At 36.9% G+C, this 27543-nt stretch overlaps 2 protein-coding genes across 17 annotated transcripts in view; one reads left to right on the plus strand and one right to left on the minus strand.

Annotated features, from left to right (window-relative positions):
- Window positions 1–27543, minus strand: part of LOC135216148 (receptor-type guanylate cyclase gcy-15-like) — a 97167-nt gene that overhangs the window by 20704 nt on the left and 48920 nt on the right. The window lies entirely within an intron of this gene.
- The window catches only part of LOC135216151 (retinol-binding protein pinta-like), a 63061-nt gene continuing 36013 nt past the window's right edge, over window positions 496–27543 (plus strand). For 6 of the 12 annotated variants that reach the window (XM_064251258.1, XM_064251251.1, XM_064251257.1 and 3 more), the window contains exons 1-3: window positions 1247–1278; window positions 2058–2206; window positions 6863–7022. In XM_064251258.1, coding sequence (XP_064107328.1) covers window positions 1262–1278; window positions 2058–2206; window positions 6863–7022 — 326 coding nt within the window. In that variant the 5' untranslated portion in view covers window positions 1247–1261. Of the gene's footprint in view, window positions 654–1246; window positions 1279–2057; window positions 2207–6862; window positions 7023–12244; window positions 12504–14679; window positions 14939–17043; window positions 17303–21919; window positions 22179–27543 lie in introns of those variants that run through there. The other 6 variants (XM_064251260.1, XM_064251250.1, XM_064251254.1 and 3 more) reach the window with 6 other exon arrangements.

Genomic DNA, 27543 nt, shown 5'->3' on the forward strand with positions numbered 1-27543 from the left:
TTACTCATGCTTGATAAAGGTGTATCTATCTATTAATAAAGCCTATGGTTGAAACTGCTCACAGATTTGAGAAGAGTAAAAATTATTGGAAGTACTCGATATGGAAGTAAATCTTTAATGAATCTTTAAGACCTGGGAAAAAAATCGCAATTACCCCTTTTATTTTAGGTACTTTACACACAAACCCTTTTTTCATCCCCAACTCCTATCTTACCTTAGTTGACAGATAAGCGGCTTAGAGACACACGAAGATAAGAGTTATCTCTGATTATTTTCTGATGGCCTCATAGTCTATAGTCATTAAATTTCGTTCACCGCAAATTTTTTTTTTTTAGTCTACTAACATTTTGAAGGAAACCGACTACGTATATTCCCCCTACCGGGAGGAATCACCGAACCTTCTCAAACTATTGTGTAGGTCTACCAGACCACCAATCCATTTCAGTTGGCTACGACGAATACTGCATAATGCTGTTCAGACGAAATCAAATGGTAAGCGACTGAAACTAAATGGTGCCAGATGCCACAAGTGGTTAGGGAGCATGGGCGTATAAAAAGATGTTTATTTAGTTCCACAAACTTCGGTCGGTTGTTTCTTTATTGGAAGGCTCATCTCTCTCTCTCTTTGTCAGAGTCTTCGCACAGGCAAACAGGTGGGACTTCATTCTCGTGTTTTTCAGTTAGGAAAATTCCTGCTAATGGAAATGTGTGTGTAAATATTGTGAATATTGACATTTTCATCTACGGCTCACCTGTGCCAGCATTCTCGGTTCTATTGTGATTTATTTGTTATTTTTGACGAGGGAGGTGGCTTGCATAAATGTTGAATGCTGTTCTCATAGCATACAGCTTGTGATTACGTTAACATAACCATAGCTGCAAAATCTACTCAAAGCTGCCGATGATGTAACGCATGAGGTTTTTGATGAAAAAAATCTTTCAACTTGAGTCAAAACTGATCTGCAGTGATGGCTAGGTATAGACTACGTATGAGGTTTTTGAGGAAAAAATCTTTCATCTTGTGTCAAAATTGATCTGCAGTGATGGCTAGGTACCTGAAGAAACCGGTGTAAATCACGAAAATAATGCAAAATAACTTGGGACAGTCCTTACATTTCAAGAAGTTCTTACCAGCAGAGCATTACCGTCGGGGATCCCAAACTTAGATAGATGTACCATTGTGGGAGAGTGCTCGCCTATTTTCCTTTGGCCAATTCTTAACAAATGGACATGGCTTCATCCCACATAATCATCTCCATTTATGAATTGCCTTTCTACGTAAGTCTTGACAAGGAGGAGTAAATATTAATTGCATTACTTGGCTGATATTACTTGAGCATCTTGAGGTTAGGTACGAACTGCAGTGTAACGAATTTCGGTGTAGGACTGTAATTTTCATTGCAATCATCTGTGGCAATCAGTGTTTACGTCAGTGATTTTCTTCATTCTTAAGGTATCAGAAGTCATTTCACAATTATCAACAACAGTTTTGAAAACTGTTGCATTCCACATGAACTGCTCCACTTTTCTCTTTGATTCATCAAACCTGAAAACAACACAAATACCAATTCATCAGACTTAAAAACAACACAAGCATCAAATATAATGTGGTGGCAGAACTAAAGAATGTTAGGCAGGTCAGCTTTCCCTCAATTTGATGGAAGTTAGATTACTGATAGCTTTTTGTTTAATAACTGTAATAAATCTTACCATTTAGCATTTTTTTAAATGGAACTCGGGAAAGAGATAATTTGAATATCTGGTAATGCTTCTAGGTAGATTATTTTCGGCTTCTCCTAGATAGGCTTACCTGACACACAGGTTATTGAAGGTAGATTACTGGTAGTGGTTTGTCTAATAACTGTGATAAATCTTACCATTTAGCATTTTTTAAATGGAACTCGGGAAAGAGATAACTGCCCACAAGAGGACACATTAATTTGCATATCTGGTAATCCTCCTTGGTAGATTTTTCTTCTCCGCTTCTTCCAAATAGGCTTAGCTGACACAGTCAGTCGAGATATTCAAGATTATTCAAAGGCAAACTCTCCTTCCAGGATGGGCGGAGAATACGTGTGCAACCTGAGTCCAGAGCTCATCCAGAGAGCTAAAGATGAGCTCAACGAGGACCCTGAAAGGAGAGCAGCTGATATCCAGCACATCAGAGACTGGCTCAAGAAACAACCTCACATCAAAGCCAGGACTGGTAAGTGGAAATTGGATTAGTTTTCTCATAGGTCTTCGCTTACTCAGGGAGTAAGCCTACAAAATACTTTGTTGTTAATGTTTTTGTTAATGTTGTTGTTATTGTTGCTATTGTTATTGCTCTTGTTGGGGGGTAGTACGCCCAAAAAAAGTCTGGAAAAAAGCTGTTTGGCGTTGAATTAAAGATACAGGAATTTTAGGGTAGGATATTTACGATTTATTTATTAGGATGAAATTGTATAAAATACACAATGTGCAAGTTAATCAGTACAGAACAATTATATCTAATAAAATATTGTGTATTCATTTTAATTTTCGTTGGTGAAACAACGCGCTATTCGACCGTAGATCTTAGCATGTGCCTCGAGTAAGCTTTGGAAGTTTGAATTTCATGTCAGTGGCCCCTTTGGTGGGCTTTTATCATATGAATAGGGTTCATCTTCTCATTAATAATAATAATAATAATAATAATAATAATAATAATAATAATAATGACTATAGAACTAGCCAGCGATCACACGCGGCAATGGCTACTGAGGGGAGAGCTCAAGAAGGAGACTGAAGGAATGATAACAGCGGCGCAAGACCAGGCCCTAAGAACCAGATAGGTTCAAAGAACGATAGGTGGAAATAGCATCTCTCCCATATGTAGGAAGTGCAATACGAAAAATGAAACCATATGCCGCATAGCAAGCGAATGTCCGGCACTTGCACAGAACCAGTACAAAAAGAGGCATGATTCAGTAGCAAAAGCCCTCCACTGGAGCCTGTGCAAGAAACACCAGCTACCTTGCAGTAATAAGTAGTACGAGCACCGACCTGAAGGCGTGATAGAAAACGATCAGGCAAAGATCATCTGGGACTATGGTATCAGAACAGATAGGGTGACACATGCAAATTGACCAGACGTGACGTTGATTGACATAATCAAGAAGAAAGTATCACTCATTGATGTCGCAATACCATGGGACACCAGAGTTGAAGAGAAAGAAAGGGAAAAAATGGATAAATATCAAGACCTGAAAATAGAAGTAAGAAGGATATGGGATATGCCAGTGGAAATCGTACCCATAATCATAGGAACACTATGCACGATCTCAAGATCCCTGAAAAGGAATCTAGAAAAACTAGAGGCTGAAGTAACTCCAGGACTCATGCAGAAGAGTGTGATCCTAGAAACGGCGCACATAGTAAGAAGTGATGGACTCCTAAGGAGGCAGGATGCACAAGAGTAACTTTTGGAAAACCGACTGTTATCCCTTGTCGTGAGTCTGTTATTAAGATGTTTTGCCTTGATGCTTGTAGATTCAAGTGGGGGTATAATGTTACTTTGTAAAGCAGTGTGCTTGTGACTTATATTATTTAACTTATTAATAGCTTAGCTTTCATGATTATATAAATATAAATATATATATATATATATATATATATATATCTATATATATATATATATATATATATATATATATATATATATATATATATATATATATATATATGTGTGTGTGTGTGTGTGTGTGTGTGTGTGTAGTATGTATATAAAGATGTTATGTGCATGTATTACTATACATGATATATGTATGTATGTATGTACTATATATACTATACATATATATATATATATATATATATATATATATATATATATATATATGTACATATTAGAATAATAACGACAACAACAATAACCGTAATAATTGTTATTGCTATTGTTATTTCCACTGACGAGCTTATTATCACATTTAGTGAAACTTTCATTATTTTCTATGCAAGATGGACATTGGACTTTCAACTTGTAATCTATTACCATAAACTCTCATTACATTTTGTCAGTGACATCATTAGTTTACTCAAAACATTAGGTGGTTTTTCTGCTCTTTCAAATCTCAAACCATCGACAACAGTCTAAAAGGAAAAAGAAATTAAAAAAAATTTTACTCGAAATCTGATCATTATGGCAACTGGATACATAAGTACATCATATCTTGGGCCAAATATATATCTGTTATCTAAGCTACTGGATGACAGAACATCATGATATTATCTACGCTACTTAATGACCAAGGCGTTTTGTTGTAATAACCATCAAAGATTGTTTGATTATATTTCATGTACAATGGATGTGCAAGAGGGTACGTAATTCAGCATTCATAGCAAACTGGGCATTCAAGATATGCTAGGGCATTGCACAGACAACCGAAGATAATTATGTCCCTTATCTTAATAATTAAAATGTATATGCTAGACTCTAGAGTATTTCACAGACGACCAACGATATTTTTTTTATCTTGATCATTAAAACGTACAAATTAGAATCACTGTCTGGGTCTCAGAAACTTTCGGATGAAAATGATGTGTAAAAAACAGCACTTTTGAACGATAGTTACTGAGAAGTGGGACGACCCTATTTTAGTCTGTCATTCAGCATCTGTTTTCTTCCAACAGGAAAAATCTCGCATTAAAAACTACATACGGTACAAAGTCAGATAAAAAAAACTAAGTACTACATTCTTGAATGTGTTTAAAACTGCCAGACATGCTGCCTTATGAACTATGCAGCAAAGGACATTCCCTGTCATTCTTAAAATGTTGCTTTCAAGCTGAAAGTTGGGCAGGACCAAGCTATAAATTATAAAGATGATACTGGCTTCAATTCCTCCGTTGGATTTTCGCCTCTGCTTCTGACAAGGTCCCTTATCAGCCCTTTCTTATCATTGACATGGTTACGTGTGCCTGAGTACGTTAAACTTTGTTGCCACGTTATCGGAGATAGTTGTATAAGTTCTGATAATACTGTTTCTTTTTTTTTATGTAATAAGATTTCGTAGCGTTAAATTTATCCGCTACCGGTTGTCTTTTTAAATGCAATGTTTAAAGCTGTCAAGACCACACCTTGGCAGATTTACGGTGAATTAAAAGAAATACGGATTTGCCGTTAAGTATTTCGTGGAACAATTTTTGGCCTTAAGGTACAACCTGTATCTTCGAGTGTAATCTATACCACAGTCTTTCTTACTAAGCAAACGTTGTCACTTATCAGAACGGCAAACCTTTGTAACTCCGTGTGCCTCTGATATGTTGATTAGCTACTGTTTTATTAGTATTATTAATAATACTATTATCATTATTATTATCATTATTATACCACAACTGTACGAGTTTAATAATGAAAAATTAATTAGACTTATATAAAAGGGGTTAACTGTGCCCAATCTTGGGCTATACAAAAACAACGATTTATAATGCTTATTGAATGTCTTCCAAGAAAAAAATAAATTTATAAATTACTCTGAAGAAAACCGGTCACATCATAAGAAATGATTCTCTCAGGCTGCCAGTCCAAAAAATAAAAATGAATAAAATAAATTAATAAAAATAGGCAATATAAACATTATGTTGACTTGAATTCAAAAACATTCTAAACAAAGACGGATTTCGAGAAGCTCACCTTAAAAGGGGTAAAATTGCATTGATTTCACTTCGTCCGTGATATCTTAAATGGCTTGAAGGGATTCTGCAAAAGAGTAGCCCTTTTTAATGAAAGCGATCACTTATTGCAAAGTTCTCACCCCCCAACCCAACGTCAATAAATATCTCACGTGCTATAGTACTGTAATAATTAGCATACAGGAAAACCACATACTATGCAATCAGAATTATACAGTTAGATCAGCTTGTTATGCAAACAAACCAGTTGGTTACGAGCAATCTATCATCATGCAGTCAGAATAGTATGGTATTTTGTCATGGGAGTTGTTATTCTGTCAAAACGGATTAAAATCAGAACTTAATTATGATACATTTAGTCACTAATGTATAGTATGCATTGCAAACCAGTTCATTTACATCAATGGTTCTTATCCAGGGGGGTGTCAGCAATTTCCAGGGGAGCCGCGAGCCCTAGGGAAAAATTAAAAAAATATTCTCTAATTCTATTCGTTATTCTCTTAACAAGAGTGAGGAACTAATATTCAGAAGTTTATGAAAAAAATGCAAAAGTATCGCCTTATAACGTTACTTTCGGAGAGTCTACTACTCTAAGTTAGGATCGTTGGGTTTACCATGTGTTATAATTATTGACCTCCCTTCCTATCCCTCGAAACCCCTTCTCTTTCTCATTTTTCCCCCTTTAAATCTGGGAGGGAATTTTACTCATAGATGCAAAGGGGGGCGTGAAAGAAAGGACCAACTCTTAGAGGGGGGCGTGGTCATTAAAAGGTTAAGAATCACTGATCTACAGTCAGAGACTCTGGGATCTGTCAGAACAGTTAAGCATACAGCCTGGACGGTCAACTTGAAGATGTAAAAAAAAATAGTTGAGACAAAAACATCTATTTATATATATATATCATCAGTCCTAAAAAAATGCAGGTGGTGGGGGAAGGCTAAAATTGGGTTCTCATCTCCAAAGAAGATAAGAACTTACCTTCAAAAGAAGCAAAATACATAAGAGTTATGTTCGACTTTAAAAGTCAGCTTAGTCTTTTACTACTGACTTTAAGATCGTTCCTTTCCATGCAATTGCCGGATATTTCCTTTGCACTTAATTATTAAAAGACGCCATGAGAGAGAGAGAGAGAGAGAGAGAGAGAGAGAGAGAGAGAGAGAGAGAGATCTATTTTACCTACAATCACCGGACCTTTTTCTTTCTCTTCAGATGACTGGACAATCCTCCGGTTCCTGAGAGGATGTAAATTCTCTCTGGAAAAGACCAAGCAGAAGATAGACATGTTCTATACATGTAAGTCCATGTGTCCCGAATGGTACACGAACAGGGATCCACAGGACAAGAGGCTGAGAGCCATCTTGGAGATGGGGTGAGTGTTAACATTTTTCATTTACTGATTTTTTTTTTTACATTATGTTATCTCCTGTTGATTTATGTTTACAAGTTTTAAATTATTCTTGAAAATTGTGAGTTTTTTTTATGCAATTCATATCTTCTATTTATAAGGTGTAATTTTAAAAAGCTTACCAGCCGTAGGATAAAAATAATTTTAAGCCATTTTATCTTTCCATTTACACTGTGCCATTTAAAATAATTTTATTTAAATGCTTATCAGCTGCAGGATAAAAATCATTTGATGCCATTTTAACCTTCCATTTACACCGTATCATTTAAAATAATTTTATTTAAATGCTTATCAGCTGCAAGATAAAAATCATTTTATGCAATTTTAATCTTCCATTTACACTGTGCCATTTAAAATACTTTCTATTTAAATGCTTATCAGCTGCATGATAAAAACGATTTTGTTTTGTGTGGGATATTAGGATATCTATTGAAATATATATTTATCGAGACAAAAATTACAACTTGTTGTGAAATAATGCGAATACATTGTTTTTATCTTTCTTTAAATCCTAATGATTGCACCAAATTATTCATATAGTTTATGTATATGTACACCATGTATTGTAAAATCTACTACTGTTCATTTAATAACTACACTGAATCATCTAGGCTTTTGATGAAATGACTACAAGCATTTTGGAGATGACTTTTTATTCATTTTTTTTTTTTTTGTCAGTCGCCATGTAAATAGATTGTATGTACAGTTCAAACCAGGTTTTTCTCTTGTTTACCTACGCTGTGTTCCTTTAAACACGTTCTCTTCGACTGCCTGTCAATTTGGGCGTGGCTTTGGGTTGGCGTGAAGTCTCTTATCAGAATGTCATCTCAGCTTCTTTCATAAATTCTGCTCCTTGTTCCTACCGGTGACCTGTGACCTGGTCTTTTCTGCTTTCGGTGATCGTCATGAAACTGATTTCGTGTGATTTTTGTTTTCCTTAAAAAGGTGATGGTGTCTTGATGACGCAATATTGAACCTCTGTTGCGTCAGTGTCGTATGGTAGCTAAAAATAGAATCTTGAACTGACTTCGTAATTATGAATCTTGAATATAATAACTGAATGAAATAATTAAATTCAATCGCCTTCAATAAAATGGCTTTCGAATTTCTAAGCTTGGATGAATTAATAATAAATTCACCCTGATTAATAAATAAAAGTCTGTGATGTTCTTGAAACTGCGATGTGGAATAAAACTAATAAAAGTATTTGCATGCTATTGTTGGTCCATCGAGTGTGCAAGTGAATCTCAGTTGTATTGTATGAAGTAACGCAGAAGCAATTATTTCTCATGTCAAAAAATTTAAAATATTCATACACGAAATGCTGCATTACTTCCTTTATTGAAAGTTAGTGGGAAACTTTTATCCCTAGTACATGTATACTGGTATACATATATTTGTGTATATATATATATATATATATGATATATATATATATATAGATATATATATATAGATATATATATATATATATATATATATATATATATATATATATATATATATATATATATATATATATATCTATATATATATATATATATCTATATATATATATCTATATATATATATATATAGATATATAATATTATAATATATTATATATATATATATATATATATTATAATTGTTAAATTTACTCTGGTAGGCACGTTATTCTTCTGCAAAAACGAACTCTACATTTACACATCATTATTTTTCAATGCTTCTTAAATGGGAATGTGGTTATGGTCAGCATGTGACAGCTTAAAGGCATTGCTTTACATTTTTTAAAAATCCTATATTAATATATGGTGGTTGTTTTGGCTAAAAAAAAAAAAAAAAAAAAAAAAAGTACTCCTCGTTGGACGAGTGGGCTACTTACTCGCCTACCGTTTCGGTAGTCGCTAGTTCAATTCCCCGCTCTGACAACGTAGGATCAGAGGAATTCGTTTCTGGTGATTAGAAATTAATTTCTTGATATAATGTGGTTCGGATCTCACAATAAGCTGTAGGTACCATTGCTAGGTCACCAATTGGTTCGTAGTCACATGAAAATATATAATCCTTCATGCCAGCTCTAGGAGAGCTGTTAATCAGCTCAGTGGTCTGGTTAAACTCAGATATACTTAACTTAAAATCAGAATAAAAAGATAGGTAATTTGGGGGAACAGAACTAACGAGATAGATACTAGATCAATCTATTGAAAAGACTGATGGTTGTAAAAATCCCTGGAAATCAGAAGCATCGAAAGGGTACCAAAACTTGCTAGACTGGGGTTGGGGGGTGTACAAATTAATTTTTGGCCTCCTATCTAAATTTCAAACGCCTAAATTAAGTCCTGACTAAGAATTCGCTCTTGGATGTAGGTGTATGAAAAGGATTCAATTTAGAATAAATTAGGAGTTTTATTGGAGTTCTCAGCAAGTGATTAGACCAGGTGGGTGGGAATATTTGTAGCAGTACAAGGATATTTAATTGCCAGTGAGATTCAACCTATATTAGTAAGATCACTAGTTCACTGTAATGAAATTTATATAAGTTAGCAGTCAAGTGGTTCCTTGTTGGACGAGTCGGTTACGTGCTCAACTACCGATCTCAGGGTCCGGGTTTGATTCTCTGCTCTGCCAGCAAGGAATCAGAAGAACTTATTTCTGGTGCTAAAAAATCACTTCTCAATGTGGTTCGGATCCCACAATAAGCTGTGGGTCCTGTTGCTAAGTGACCAACTGGTTACTAGCCACGTAAAAATATCTAATCCTTCAGGCCAGCCCTAGGAGAGCTGTTAATCAGCTCAGTGCTTTGGTAAAACTAAGATATACTTAACTTAGCAGTTAAATGGCTTCGTTTCTTCATCGCCATTACCTGGAATACAACAAAAACGTCAGCATTCAAAGGGTTAAACCTTAACCTGAAAACTGAAATGCCAATAAGCACTATCCATTATAAATGGAGTAATAAGTCATTTTAACATGTCTAATGCCCGAGAAGTGGGTGAAACAAATAGGTACCATAGCTCACAAAGATCGTGTGCTCTTTTCTGTCTCGCACTTAGGCGAACTCCCAAATAGCGTTAGGCCTAAGCTACAGCACGAAGCTCACCACCCAAAAGAGTTTGTGACCTCGACAAGTTGTGGTGGCCAAGGATCGTGGCATGTCAGAAGTATTCCAGGCTAAAATCATTAGGACACTGTGAATGCACAGTAAAACCTGCTCCTAGAGATAAGTGAGCACACAATGTCTCCTCGGATGGACTAATAAGTCTTTGAGCCATCCTAACCCTTGTAACTCCTCCGGAATAAGTTCCTCTTACCAAGACCTACAGGTTCACTGAATTCCCTAGTTGCTGCAAGATCTTATGTACTGTACATGCCATTTGTGACGTACCGTAATAGTCCTCCAGACTGGCCCTGAAATAAAATGTCATCAGGTTTGACCTTCAAGCACGACTTACTCTTCCATTTCTGCAGTATAGACGCCAGACCAACGTTGGTCTTTATGCTTTCCATTGAAAAGAGTGATAAACCAGTAGATGTGACCTTTTCTTTTAGCAGCGTTGGCTATTAACTGAAGTGACTGTGGGTCACAATCAAAATGGAATTTTCTGTCCCCTCTCAATTCTTTATAACGCAAAATTAAAGGCAATCACCAAAACATTATACTTATCTTTGTATGAAATGAAATCTGGAATAGAATAAATGCAATGAGTTTCCTAAGAATACAAATCTATACATTTGACTCCTCGAGATATAAATATACATTACTGAATTTTTTCCCGTTTTCAAAGTTTACACATAGCAAACGTGAATGTAAACAAATGGGGTGCTTGTCTATTGCTTATTTTTTTTATGTAAATATGTGCAAAGGCCCTCTACCGTGAAATTTTACTATCGCTGCCTTATTGCTTGTGATCTACTTTCCCCCTCGAAGATACTGATGTGGTATGGTCAAGGAAACGATTAAGAACTGAAAATGTCCCACTTAAAGGCATGATCATCAGCGCACCACTTATACGTCAATTTCCGTGACCTCCAGAAAGTAATTATGGGCCCTATTAAACAGATTCTGCTATTAGTTTAGATACACAAAGAATGAGAGGGATAAGATGAACACTGCTCAATAGGTCCTCCTCTACTGTGACCCAACCCTAGCTCCTTATCCTTAAGGCTTGAACAAACTTGAATCCTCACTACATGTGGATGGTTACAGTTGTAGCCTTAACAGGGAACAGGGTACTATTGTTGGAAGCAACATGAATCCAAGCTACAAAAGGAAGCTTTCTAGAGAAGATGATTCTTGATGGATCCCACAGTATCTTCACTATCTTTTTTATTGTTTAATTATCCCCCACTAACACAATGCGTTGTTGGCCTACTTTTCAACAAAACTGAGTCTCCTTTAACAAGAATGATTTGTGCTAAGTTTGATTGAAATTAATCCTCTGGATCTGCAGAAACAATGGTAATTTTACAGCAGTTGTACATGCATATGTGCATAAATATATACGCCCCACAAACTTTGATGAGAACAGCTTACATGATGCTTCAGTTCAAGTGAGGTAATAAGAAAAATCCCATGACAAATTATAAATTTAATGGAATGTTTACAACCTAAGTCTTCATAGCTTAGATTTAAAAACTATAATGCTTGCAATGCTTTTATTTTGCTTTTTCTCATGTCCTAGTCCAATTCTAAGGGTACAGTAGGTAAGCCACTTGCTTTGAAAACTAGTAAAATTTGGATTTCTGGGAAATAATCAGTATGAATAAAATAATTTAAGTATCTACTTACTGGGATTAAAATAAAGGAATATCTATTTACAGTTATTATAAAATCCTCTCAAATTAAGTAAAATTCTTTTATTTGATACAAAATAATTTTATCTTTGTACATATTCACTTAGTGATTAACTTACTTCCAAGGAAGGGCCTCTAACTTGCCAAACTAGTATGGAAGATAAAAGAGTACTGACTCTTGCATATAGTGTGGAACTTGGTATTTACAAGTGGAATTGACAAAGAATTTCATATGAAATACAATATATATTCCTATAAAAGTTGATAAAACAACATGGAATACCTTGTACGGACTCTCACTAGATGTCTAGTAGGTATTTTCACTGTTGAACAACCAGAACGACTGAGTCATGTTCTGACAGATTTAGACGTTAAATACATCCTGACAGATTACATTAAATATTCTCCAGCGAATTCCTGCCGCTGCCAGGGTATGACCCAAAAGGGCGAAAAATAATCCTCATCCGCTCTGGAGCGCATGATCCTAAGGAATACCCAATGGACGAGGTCTTTAGAGCAACGCATTTCATCAGTGACGTCTTGTTTGAAGAGGATGAACAGGCCGGTATCACCGGGGTAGTTAACCTACTGGACATGGATGGGGTGACAGCAGCCCACGCGATGCAGATGACTCCTTCGCTGGTGAAGAAGGCAATGACTATTTGGCAGGTGTGCCCATTACACATGTTTTTGTTATAGCAATAATTTGACAGGCTGATCCTCTTTCACTGCGAAAGGATATCTGCTCTTACCAAGTAGAAGAAGGCCAGTAACAATGTTCGCGCCTGGTAAGGTGTGTCCATAACACTGGAGAAATAATATCCCTAATTGAAGCCATATCTTACACAGAAGGTGTATACTTTTAGTAACACTGATCTTTCCTTCACTAGTAACTTTAGATACTGATGCACTTATGATAGCAGCAGTACTTGTAGTAGTAGTAGTAGTAGTATGACAATAATGATAATGATAGTATTCGCCCATGAGCCAATGAATTTCTTATCAACTGAAAAATTCCCCTTCGGTTAACATATATGAAAAGAAAATCAATTTAGAAGTAGAGCGAATTATAGATATTACAAGACATTTGTAGCTTAATGCGTATATAGGAATCACGGTGATGTGATAAGACTCATTAGGAGTACCTGCCACAGAACGATGGTAATGGTAATTTTGGTAACAAAAATCTCGTCAGCAACAGCACGGTATTTAGTAACTGTAAAGATGAAGGTGGCAGCAGTAGGGGAAATCAAGAAATATATTCTAGGGATTAATAAAACAAGTAAAATGCGTCACACTAAGTGAAAAACGAGCTGTTATATGTATGTATATATGAGTGTGTATACTGCCCATTTTCTATAATTGTTCTGACTCTGAAGAAAAATCAACACAACAATCACTGCCACAGTCATACTTTAAATCTTGCATCATGAGTGAAATATCTGTGTAGCAAAAGTTCCACTGCATAGGTAGCTGAGCAACAGTGCATTGAACCTACTCTGACACATTGCGCCATTCAATCTCTTCCTGCATGCTTCCTGCATTTCAAGTGAATCCCCTCCAGTACCTCTTTCACAGCATCTATCTGACCATTTCTAGGTCTTCCTCTACTTGAATCTGACACTTCTGAACTGTACACTCTTTTTACCAGCCTAATGCTATATCCTTTCTGTGACATGAACAGGCCAGCCATCTCCGAAAACTCTGACGCATCCTTTCACCTATCCTAACCTTTTCTACACTTCTATGTATCTACTATCACATATTCTACTCTACATGAAAGGAGCACTGCTCAATTGAGCTACCTCTATTGTGGCCACACCTTGGCTCCTTAGGGTCATGCTTGAACAAACCTGAATCTTCACTAAATAAGAATTATTACAATTATGGCCCTATCTTGGCCCAGGGTACAAAAGTAGGAATTAATGTAAATACTAGCTGCATAAGGAAGCTTGCTTATAATATTCGAAATTTCTTACCCTGCAGTTCTAGAGAGGATGATTCTTGATGGATCCCACACTATTTTAATTTTTTTTTATTACTTAATTGTCTCCCACTAGCAGAAGGCGTGGTTAGCCTACTTTTAAATAAAAAAAATAAGCCTCCTTAACAAGGATGATTTTGCTAAGTTTGGTTGAGATTGACCCTCTGGTTTCACATAATGAAAAACAATGGTAGTTTTACTGCAGTCGTACATACGTGAAAAAAAGTCCCATTACAAATGGTAAATTTCTTGGGAATGTTTACAATCTAAGTCTTAATAGCCTAGATTTCAAATAATGCATGCAATGCTTTGCTTCTGCTTTTTCTCATGTCATAGTCCAATTCTGTTGCATATAAGCCAATTGCTTTGGAAACTCGTAAAATGTATTTATGAGCAATAATCAGCATGTATACAATGTAATTTGATTTTTATACTCAAGATTAAAATCAAGAAATTCCTAATTACTGTGATCCTAAAAGCTATCTCAAATCAAGTAATTTTCTTTTACTTGATACAAAATAGATTTTATCTCTGTGCACATTCAACATGATTATTAACTTACTTCCAAGGAAGGACCTCTAACTTGCCAAACAGGTTCAGAAGATCCAAAAGTACTGAATCTTGCATATAGTACAGAACTTGGTATTTACAAGTAGAAATGATAAAGAAATTCACTTGAGATACACTTGAAATAAAATAACTTGGAATACCTTGTAAGGACTCTCATTAGAAGTCTCTTAGGTATTTTCACTGTTGCATTTCCACATCGACCGAATCACACCCTGACAGATTAAATTAAAAATGTCCTGACAGACTGACATTAAGTACATCCTGACAGATTACATTAAATATGTTCTCCAGCGAAGTGCTGCCACTGCCAGGGTACGACCCAAAAGGGCGAAAAATGATCCTCGTCCGCTCCGGAGCCCATGATCCCAAGGAATATGAAATGGACGAGGTCTTTAAAGCAACCTGTTTCATCAATGACATCATGTTTGAAGAGGACGAACAGGCTGGTATCACTGGCATTGTCAACGTACTGGACATGGACGGTGTAACAGCAGCCCACATGATGCAGATGAGTCCTGCGCTGGTGAAGAAAGTAATGACTATTTGGCAGGTGTGCCCATAGACAATGTTCTTTTTATAGCAATATGTTGTCAGGCTGATCTTCTTTACTAAATGCGTATCAGTACTTACCAAGTGGAAGAAGGCCAATAAATGAAGTATGTGACTGCTAATGAGCGTCCATAGCATTAAGGCAATAATTCCACCAATCAAGAGCCATATCTTATACAGTAGGTGTAAACTTTTATTAACATTGACCTTACCTTCATCGGTAACCTTAGCTATAGCTGCAGTTGTCATACTGGTGGTAGCAGTAGTGGTAGTATGGCAGTACAGATAATGATACTATTTGTTATTATCATTATAAGTACCTGCTGCAGAATTATGACAATGGTAATTATGGTAACAAAAGTCATGTCAGCAGTAGCCCCCTATAACAGTGTTGGCCCTAGAGAAAAAGCAACCCAACAATCGCTACCAAATCCATTCTTAAACTCTTCCAGCATGAGTGACTATCTGTGCAATAAAAATTCAATATTAGTAACAGCGCATTGAACCCACTTAGACATAGTGAGCTGTTCAATCTCGCCTTGCATGCAATTTCGTGCTCCCTACCAGTACCTCTTCCACAGTATCTATCCATCCCTCTCTAGGTCTTCCTCTCCTTGGATCTGACACTTCTGAATTGTACACTCTTTTTACCAGCCTATTGTTATCCATTTTCGACATAAATAAGCCAACCATCTCCACCAACTCCGACCCATCCTTTCACCTATGCTAACCTTTTCAGCATTTATATGTATCTACATATTTCTAACCCTATTCATTTCTCTTGTGTCACATATACTACACGGAAACCCCACTTCCATAAAGGAGAATAGGCTTAAAAACCCATTCATACATTCCCACCATAGCTTCCATAGACAGTTCAAGTTTCTTTTCAACTTCTCCAAACGTCTTGGTACCTTTTTGGCTCCACCTGTTCTGTGACTGACCTCTTTTCTCATCCTATAATCATCGATTATATCATCTTGAAATATTTATATGAGAACCACTTCCAATTTTCCACTAAAGTCCTGCATCCATATCAACATTCATTGCTTAGTCTTCCTCGTTTCCATTCACTCTCATAACTTCACTCTTCCCCCTATCTGCTCTCAACTTAATTCCCTCACAAACTCTTCCAAAATCTTTGACTAGTTCCTGCAATTTCTCTTCATTTTCCCAACTAGCACAGTATCATCGGTAAAGTTGACGGTTAGGCAAAACCTTTCGTTCTTCGGTTCTTTCCTAGATGTGACCCCAAAAGGGTTTTAACCCGGTATGTATCCACCTTTGCGGCGTGTTTAGTACAAGTCCGTTGGGAATTACCATAAAATCACAAATAAAAGACTGTAACTATTATGAAGACAACGACCCAAAAGAAATATCAATCCTAGATAACGACCCCCGAACTTTTCTGGTGGTCACTATCTAGGAAAGTTCCCGTTCTTCTTCACAGGGGCAATGACCAAGTATGAACAAAACTATCTGAAATTTGTGGACAAATTTCACCTTGTACATGAGAAGGTTTAATTAATTCCCCATTCTTTGGGCATCATCTAATCTAGAGGAATCATTACAGTCCTAAGCTCCTCTTAGGTGAAAGTATATAAGGAAATTGTAGACTCGTCAGACTTACATAATGCATGCAATACTTAGATGTTTCTTATTCCATATTATGAGGAACCTTCCAGTTTGTGGGTCTTCGACGTCAAGCTAGTAGTTGATTTTACTTCTTGGTTCTCTTCCGTCTCTATGGGATTAAATGTGTGTCTCTAATTCTGCTTGAAATTCGTATGGTATAGTGGCGATTGTCTAGCTCGTAACTAAGTTTCCATAAAGAGCTAGTGTGAAGAAGAGCCTCTCGCGAAAACAATTTTACTTTTGCCATCACTTGGGAGAGATTGTGTTTCATATAGGTCTACTTCCTTTCGACATAAACCTCTCCCACACCAACCACCCAAAAATCTCCAGTTCCAAGTATCCATAATGGAGAAATGTAGTTTTGAAGAAACCGCAGCAGCTTTTAATGATCTGGAATCCCATGAAACTGACAGGAGATGAATCTCATCTCCACCAAACACTAAAGACCTCTCAATTGATGACCTTCTTCAGTGAGTTCCTGCCACTGCCAGGCTATGACCGCCAAGGACGTAAAATCGTCCTCATTCGTACTGCTGCGCACGACCCCAAGGAATACTCGATGGATGAGGTCTTCAAAGCAACTCACCTCATCAGTGACGTCATGATCGAAGAGGACGAACAGGCTGTCATTGCTGGAATCGTCCAGATTCTGGATCTGAATGGAGTGACAGCTGCGCACGGGATGCAAATGACTCCTGCCTTGGTGAAGAAAGCAATGACCATTTGGCAGGTGTGCTTCCGTCATTTTTTTTTTTTTTAAGGAAAATCACAGCAAATACTTTGCTCGAAGTAAAATGGGTTTGTAGTGATCCAGTAACAGATTAGTTCCTTTGTAGGCTTTGAGGCACCTCCTTATTTGATAATAATCTTGGTGATAGTAATAACAGAGGAAAAGGACCCGTAACAGTAGGAGCATAATTTTAGTAGTTATTATATAGCAGGACTTTTGGATTTAGGAGTGACGTTCTCAGCAAACGTAACGAAAGCAGTAATGCCATAAAAAAACAATCAACATTCCAATGTACGTATAATACAACATATGCATATATTGTATATGTAACACATATATACAATATAAAAGATTGTACAAATCTATACACAATACATATATATATATATATATATATATATATATATATATATATATATATACACTATATATATCTTATGCATGTTTTCTATAAGTAATATGTACGTATTATATAACAGATCTTATAAACACATGCACACATCATACACATATATGCATATTTTATTTATATATATATATATATATATATATATATATATATAATCTGTGTGTGTGTGTGTGAATGTTACCTGATAACAGTCCAGTGGTATACTATGACTTTAATTTATAATAGAAACAAACTCGAACCAAGGAAACCACATATTTTGGCTGATAGCATTTCTACACCTTGAAGAACTCTACTGAATCTGGAAAGGATTATAAGCTGTAATATTATTCCCAACTTCTTCATCAAACTTAAGCTGCTAATTAATTTAACCAACGCTACCCAGCACTTGGGCAGCGTCAGGTGGGTTGTTCTCTTCGATAACGTGTCGTAAAATTATCACCTTTATAAGACGGAGCATTCAGCATCTGACATGTGAGATACCACAATCTTCCTCCAGAGTGGCCATTTCCTCTGGAGAAAGAGCGTGGCTTCATTCCAAGTCACTCTCTGATCAGTCCCTCTCATATGACCGTGTCTCCAAACTCTCTCACTGGGATCTTCCAGTTTATGCTCAAGCAGTTTTTGTGAAACTGTTCTACTAGACTAACCAACATACTCCTTTTAACAAAGACTATAGCCTGGTATTTAGTACATTTGTTGTTTTTGGTTTTGGTTTGTATGGTGTTTTTACGTTGTATGGAACCAGTGGTTATTCAGCAACGGGACCAACAGCTTTTTCGTGACTTCCAAACCACGTCGAGAGTGAACTTCTATCAGCAGAAATACACATCTCTCACCACTCAATGGAAGGCTCGAGAATCGAACTCGCGGCCACCGAGGTGGCTGGCCAAGACCATACCGATCACGCCACTGAGGTGCTTGATTTGTTGTTTATACATACGTATGAGTGACCATTTGTTGTTTACACATACGTGCAGTCACTCATATAAATTCATGGATGTCTGGGTGTTTAAGAGAGATATCCGTTTCACCCTTTCTGGATGACAGGTGTCTGTGAGTGCGAAACTGGCCAAATGTTCAACTACCTATAACTATGCCGTAGAAAGTTTCGGTGTGTGCCCGTCTTACGTCACTATATAGACCCTTGTCCACAATGGGGTTGGATGGAATTCAGCTTTATGCCCGGAATCATCCATGAACTTATATGAGTGAATACATAAAACGACGAATTTACAATGGTCCACTGAACATTGGAAAATGAACGGGCAACCGGACCTGAGATGTTCAGTAACTTTTCAAATGATGAACTAGCTTGTTTCGGTGCTTAGAAAGTACCATGGCATAATTATACTTAAATTTGCAGTGGTATGACTAGTGTAGCCATTTGACCAAGATAACCATAGCAAAAGCGAGCAGTGAGTTTTGGATGAGTGAGCTCGGAAATTTAAGTATGATGTAAGAGTAAAAGTTACTTATAACTTACAATGAAGCTGGATCGTTCTTATCCTACTTACATACTGTACCCCTTTTTCACATTCACAAGCGTTTAGGGTTATACTTAGATTATTACTTATATATTATAACTTACAATGAAGCTGGATTGTTCTTATACCACTCACATGCTGTACCTCTTTTTCACAATCACAAGTGTTTAGGGTTGTACTTGAATTATCAGCCACAATATACAGTTTTCCTATGCTACTAAGTTTATATTCATTAGGACTAAAATGCATGTTAAATATATATATATATATATATATATATATATATATATATATATATATATATATATATATATATGCTTGGGTTGTCCGTATAATAAGGTTCTCAAGGTGCTGCAGTCGCAAGGAATGCTGTTACGCGGGATCCGGCGACACTGGCGTGCAGCTTGGTTCCCCCCTCCCAGTGCCCCCCACCCCACCCCTTCCCCCGCAAGCTGTCTGCGACGCTCAGCCTTAGCTTGGCAGCCGATAGAGATGGAGCTCCCACTCGCTTATCCCGCCAGGTGCGAATTATGCTCTGTGATTCGATTTTTGTGTGCAAAAAACACTGCACTGGTGGACATTCATTCCCAACTGTGTGAAGTCTACAGAGAAAAAGTGTATGAGCGTACAACACGAGCGCCAATGGTGCAGAGAATACAAAGACAGAGTACAGACTCCATAACGCATTTCAGAACCGGAGAGGAACTGAAAGAAGAAGTTTAAGCTACCTTCGCGGAGCGGCGGGAGAGTTCTACGATTCAGGCATAAAGAAGATGGTACACAGCATTCAAAAATGCATTGATCTCAACGGCGATTATGTCGAAAAATAGGAAAAAGTGTAAGCTTACCAAACATGTATTATTCAATACCAATAATCATGTTTTTCATTGTAAAAAAAACTTTGGGAACTTTCTTTTATGGACAACCCTCGTGTATATATATATATATATATATATATATATATATATATATATATATATATATATATATATATATATATATATATATATATATATATATATAATTCCATCACCTGAAGGATCATTCCTTAAGCCCCTAACCTAGAACCTTATTTCCAAACGAACAATCAGGTTTGTAGCAATTTGTCTACCTACAAATGCAAATCATTCCTTGAACATTCAACAAAAAGATCTGACTACCGGCATATGAATGTATTTATGCATATATCTATGACTGGATGTATGTATCAATTTCAGCATATTTGAATTTTATTTCATGACTCCTCTTGGAAGGTTTTGAAGAAGTCAAATCTATAGCTTGAAGAAAGAACTGGTTACATCAAGAGGTGATAACTGTGTGATAAGGAGTCAAAGCAGCTCGATAGGATTTGCCACTGGTTAAATCCAGCAGCACGATGAATTCCGGCTTCCCAAATGCGAAATCTGTTCTATCTTCTCATTATGTCCTTAACTTACGTTTAAGTAAGTTTTATTCCATTGGGCTATTTTGTCGAGAATTTTGGACTGTTGTTCCTTGTTTTCTTGTTATGTTTGCCATAAGCGGGTAACTTTCATCGTTTGCATTCTGTTGTTTCTTCTGTGTACAAATGATCTTATATTTATTCCTTTATTTATTTATTTATTTATTCTTTTCTAAGACAACTTGCCTGTGATCTCTGCAGAAGTAATTTCTAATTATTTAATATCATAAAATATAATTTTCCATATCTCGCAATATTTTACAGTTTTCTATGGCCTTACACTATCATGAGAACGACAGCAATAAGGGCTTTATATTCTGTACTTTTAGAAAAATTCACATTTTTTTACATCCTTCGCCTTTTATGTCTTCTGCCGGTTCAAAACTTTTAGTCTTAGGTTATGAAGATTAAGACAAATTTTTTTTGTCAACTTACATCACGTATAAAAGGTTACTTCTTAATTTTTTTTTTTGTCCGTGAAATCAAACGTTAGTTCAATCTGGATTTAATTCATTACAGTTTCAGTAATCCAAATTCATGTTTAAGTTAATATTTCTAGACACGCTGCCATACGCCAATCAAATTATCCAGTCTACTATTAGTATCACACTGCACTATCAGTTCAGCTTGTTCGTCACTATTGAACGTTGTCTTTGTTCGAATTTGTGAATTCAGTTATAAAAAGGTCTCTGACGCACTCTCATGAAAACTAGTGAACCACTACAACCCCACACATTTCTGTATAGATATATGTATGTACGGAGTACGCATGTATGTATGGGAGCTGTCTCCTGTGAACTGTTAAGGTGAGTTTATACTAGGCTTCAGCCTACGCTTTGAACTGACTCATCACCAATTCCTCCCAGATTCTTGTTAGCCCCGCCTACTGGACTGCTCATCAAGAGTCATGCCACACCACTAACACACCCTAATGAGCATTCCAGTAGGCGGGGCTAACAAGAATTTGGGAGGAGTTGGTGGTGAGTCTTAGTTATGCATCGTGTGGTGAAGCCTAGTGTGAACTCACTTTTAAGCACTTGAATAGCTTGGTACTGTTCTCAGGGAGTTTGAAAAAAAAATGCACCTTTAAAAAGAATGTGCAATGTTCAGACATCAATCATGTCAACTTCCTTCTCCACAGCATCCGTATGTCTGTCTTCATTGTTTGTGGGGGGTAATATTTTGAGTCAGTAATCAGCATTGTATTATCAGTGATTATATTAAAAAATAATAAGGAATATTAGGCTGTGAAATAACTAAAGTTCCCTTTTCTTTTGCAACAGTGTTGTCCTACCCTTACCTGGCTTTGACCATTTGGGCAGGAAGGTTGTCTTTGGACGCTGGGGATGCTATGACCCATCCTTCATGTCCATAGACGAGCTCCTGAAACTCTGTACCCTGGCCGTTGATCTCGTTCTTGAAGGAGAAGAGGAGGTCAGCGTTAACGGTCTAGTTATCGCTGGGGACTGCGAAGGGGTTGTCATGGGTCACTTGTTAGCCTTTACCCCTTCGATAGCTAAGAAATGTGCTGTTTTCTGGCAGGTATGCTCCTTGTCTGAGGCACTGTGTAACTTCCTGACTTCAGATTTATGCTCGATTTTTTTTATTTTTCCAAAGAGAGATGGTACTTTTCGCAATACTGGTGGAACAATGTTTTATCTAAAACAATGTTCTCTACAAGGTATAACGTTTTAGTTCTGCAGCTAGAGTATAATGACTTGATTTAATGTTCCTTATAGAATGGTTTTAATTAGTTAGTTTCTGTAAATTTTCTTAATTCATATTACCCTTACGATAACAAAATTGTTTACATTAATTTCTTGTTTCTAATAATAATTTTAAAATAAAGAAGAGTTCATCCACTACTTAGCCAAATGTTAATTGAAGAGGATTTGAAAAAAGTTAAGTATATCTTAGTTTAACCAGACCAAACAGACCATTGAGCTGATTAACACTCCTAGGGCTGGCCCAAAGAATTAGATATTTTTTACGTGGCTGGGAACCAATTGGTTACCTAACAACGGGACCTACAGCTTATTGTTAGATCCGAACCACAATATATTTAGAAATTAATTTCTAATCACCAGAAATAAAATCTTCTGGTTCCACATTGGCAGAGCGGACAATCGAACTCGCGACTACCGAAATGGTAGGTGAGGATGTAACCCACTCGTCCAACGAGGAACTAAAGCGGATTTGACCAACCAACCTCGATTCTCCGGGCAATTTCGAGTTTCTTCTGAAATGTCAACACCTTCCTCGCGTACTTACGAAGAGTTGGGGCCATACGAGAGATAAACAGCACAGCACCATACACAACCCTATAGCAGGACCTGCAATGCTGCAAGCACTGCAATGAAAGCCACATGCGCGGGGTACATCATTGCATTCAGAAACTAGCGGCAAATCGTTCAAAAAAGCAACTGATCATTAAAGACCGTGCAAATAGGGAATCGCTCTTTGTTGCTGACCGAACCGATACTTTTCCGGATGTAGTCAGTTAGAGAAATATATGTTAATGATGCATATAACTATCAGCCATTAATGTGTTTCCGCCAATATCTAGAAAGCTCACAAAATAACAAGAGTTGTTGCCCAACGACCAAAATTGAGGGCTGGATTCACGCAAGGAACGTTCACTGAAACTTTCCTATTTACTTTTTTTAAAAGAATCGTCTCTTTACATCTTTCTATTCGAGATGCCATTATATATATATATATATATATATATATATATATATATATATATATATATATATATATATATATATATATATATATATAAAATTTAAAGGTCACGTTTACCAGATACACATTGTAATTGTAAGAACTACAATGCCCCAAACATGAGGGCACTGTGGATATCAAAATTTCATGTGAGTATATATATATATATATATATATATATATATATATATATATATATATATATATATATAATTATTTTATATTGTTACGTGTGTGGTGTCTTGGCTGGGAGGTTTGTGACTGAAAATTTTATGCCTTGCTGAAAAAGGTCCAACACGATGCACACACATATGGATAAGGAGGGAAAATGGAGCGGTATTGACTTAACTTGAGTTAGATAACCGTTAAATGCTTTAAGGTCGCCATTGAAAACTTCAGCCAGTTAGATCTAAATTTAGTTTATTTACAAGAAAAACATTGAACAGCCTGAGAGAACTGAATGGCAGATAGACCACGTGGGAAAAAGTACAGTGTAATGTTTTGAATTACTATATTATTCACAAAATTACGAGAAGATGGTCGAATTCACCACCTATACCAGGCTTTTTTCCAAACTTGTTATCTTCTAGGGTAATTAAGCGCTGGCAAGGAGGCAGGGATACACAGAGCCGGCAGTTGGAAATCTGGAAATGGATTCCCAGTTATACACCACATAAAATAAAGACTTCTCGCACAATAGTTACGACTAATGCACTATGGAGGGAATTTACCCTTAATCACATACATTGCTAGTACTAAGGGGAGAAATCTGGTGTTTAAATAGAATAGTTCAATGAAGATCTTTGTTGATCTTGGACAAGTCACAAGGGAAACATGCAATCGCTAGGTAGAATGGAAGGGAGGTTCGTTGGAGAAGTTAGAAATTGAATTTGAAAACTGGCTATATGAATGTGACTCAGACGTAGCAGGGTGCCTTATGGAGTGTAGTTTGATGAGATTGGCGCCGGCTTTGTCCGAGTTTTGGGGCGCGCCAGTAAGCGCCTTTGTTAGGCCTATGACGAAGGCTGGATCGGATGTGTGTCCGTCATGAAAGGCTGCGCAGGACTGAGGTCGATCAAAGGTGCGGATGATTTGCGTCCCTCCCCCCCTCTCCCCCCCACCCCCCCGTTGGCAGGTCATTCTGGAAAACAGACATACAGCCAGCCAAAAGGGTCAAGGTGAATTGGGTCTTAGGAATAGGCCTAGGAAGTACCTACATAGCTGCGCGCTTCCCCTTGTGATATGTCTCTAATGCTTAACGAATTTTTACCCTCCCGATAACTACAAATGGCCTGGCCTATGCTGAGTTTCCCTAAATCTCTCCCAAAGTCAGCTGATGTTAGGGGTGAGATGGTTGCCACTTCTAGCTAAATGCAACTTATAAATACTGGAGAGGAGAGGCGAGGAAAAAACGTAAATATATATATATATATATATATATATATATATATATATATATATATATATATATATATATATACACATATATACACACACACACACACTTGAATAATCACTTGATAATGCGGGTTAATAGAACCAAGGCCGTGTCATATAAGGGCAAAATCCAGACAACAGAAGTAAAAAAACTGAGACACTGTCATGGGTACCTTGACAATATGTATGATAATTAAGCTTCCCAATGATATTCATTTATGGCCTTTGCATTCGAATTGCCAGCGCCCTCGACTAACTCAAGAAGCCTGGAGTTCGCTCCCGCTGTGAGCAAACAATCTATTTCTGTGAAACAGTTCCCTACATTCATTTTCATCACATCTCATGGTGAAGGGGTAAGTCGAATGAAATATTAGCAATTCAACGCTGACTGGTCAAAAGATGTTGGGTGAAATTTGCCGGTAGGTTGTGTGCTAAGCACCTGAACGGGTAAAATCTCAGGCACATGATCATTTGGCTCCAGCCTCCTTTATGACCTTTGCGTCTGAATTGCTAGCGCCCTGGATTCTCGGTATAAAGACTGGGGTTCGGACTCATTGCAAATCAGAAATTTATTTCTGTGGTTCCCATGTGTTAACTTCCACACACACACACACACACACACACACACACATGAATACATATACACTATATATATATATATATATATATATATATATATATATATATATCTGTGTGTATGTGTGTGTGCGCGTGTGTTTGCGTTTTTCATGCATTTGCTCTAAACATAGTTACATCACTTGGTACTTTGGCTATCATTTCCAAAATGAACAGCTAAATGGCTCTTTTGCTGCATCTCTCTCTTTTGCTATCTCTCTGTAGTGTAGTATTCTAAATGTTGCCCATTTACCTTTATTCTGTAGTGTAGTACTCTAGTTGTTGCCCGATTACCTTTATTCTGTAGTCTAGTACTCTAGTTGTTGCCTGTTTACCTTTATTCTGTACTGATCTGTAGCTACCTACTCTAGTTGTTGCCCATTACCTTTATTCTGTAGTATACTCTAGTTGCTACCTGTTGTGTGATACCTATTCTCCTTTATTGTAGTAGTACTCTAGTTGTTGCCCGATACCTTTATTCTGTAGTCTAGTACTCTAGTTGTTGCCATTATTCTGATTCTGCTAGTTGGCCTTTACTCTAGTGTGCGTTATACCTTTATTCTGTTGTGTAGTACTCTAGTTGTTGCCTATTTACCTTTATTCTGTAGTCTAGTACTCTAGTTGTTGCCCAATGACCTTCATTCTGTAGTGTAGTACTCTAGTTGTTGCCTGTTTACCTTTATTCTGTTGTCTAGTACTCTAGTTGTTGCCTATTTACCTTTATTCTGTAGTCTAGTACTCTAGTTGTTGCCCACCATTGACTTCATTCCTTTGTTAGTCTAGTACTCTAGTTGTTGCCCTATTTCATTCTGTTGTGTAGTACTCTAGTTGTTGCCTATTACCTTATTCTGTAGTCTAGTATCTAGTTGTTGCCCAATACCTTCATTCTGTAGTGTAGTACTCGAGTTGTTAGACTGTTTTACCCCCCCCCTTCATTTCTGTAGGTCCTTTAGTTTACTCTAGTGTTGCCTATTTACTTTATTCTTGTAGTCCTAGACTCTAGTTGTTGCCAATTGACCTTCAATCTGGAGTTTAGTATTAGTTGTGCCCGATTACTTTATTCTGTAGTCTAGTAATTAGTCGTTGGCTGTTACCTTTAGTTTCTGTTGTGTATACTTAGTGTTGACCTATTTAATTTATCTCTGTAGTCTAGTACTCTAGTTGCTTGACACAATGACCTTCATTCTTAGTCTAGTACTCTAGTTGTTGCCGTTTACTTTATTCTGTTGTGTAGTACTCTAGTTGTTGCCTATTACCTTATCTGTTAGTTAAGTACTCTTAGTTGTTGACCCAATGATTTCATTTCTGTAGTGTAGTACTCTAGTTGTTGCTTGTGTTACCTCGTATTCTGTGTGTAGTACTCTAGTTGTTGCCTATTACCTTTATTCTGTAGTCTAGTACTCAGTTGTTGCCCAATTGACCTTCATTCTGTAGTTGTGAGTACTCTAGTGTTGCCGGTTTACCTTATTCTGTAGTCCTAGTAATCTAGTTGTTGCATATTTACCTTTAGTCTGTATTCTAGTTACTCTAGTTGTTGCCCAATGACCTTCATTCTGTAGTGTAGTACTCTAGTGTAGCCCGATTACCTTTATCTGTAGTCAGTACTCTAGTTGTTGCCTGTTTACTTTATTCTGTTAGTGTAGTACTCTAGTTGTTGCCTATTACCTTTATCTGTAGTCTAGTACTCTAGGTGTGCCTTTTAGCTTATTCTGTTGTGTATAGTACTCTAGTTGTTGCCTATTTACCTTTATTCTGTAGTCTAGTACTCAGTTGTTGCCCACTGACCTTCATTCTGTGTGTAGTACTCTAGTGTTGTCCTGTATTACCTCATCGTAGAGTCTAGTACTCTAGTGTTGACTATTACCGTTATCTGTAGTCTAGACTCTAGTTGTTGACCAATGACCTCATTTGTAGTGTAGTACTCTAGTGTTGCCCGATTACTTATTCGAGTTAGTTACTCTAGTTGTTGCCTGTTTACCTTTTATTTATTGTGTAGTACTCTAGTTGTTGCCTATTACCCTTTATGCTGTAAGTCTAGTACTCTAGTGTTTGCCCAATGACCTTAATTCTGTAATAGTGTAGTACTCTAGTGTTGCCCGATTCCCTTTATTCTGTAGTCTAGTACTTT

Source organism: Macrobrachium nipponense, chromosome 6, assembly GCF_015104395.2.
Source record: "Macrobrachium nipponense isolate FS-2020 chromosome 6, ASM1510439v2, whole genome shotgun sequence".
Taxonomy (NCBI): domain Eukaryota; kingdom Metazoa; phylum Arthropoda; class Malacostraca; order Decapoda; family Palaemonidae; genus Macrobrachium; species Macrobrachium nipponense.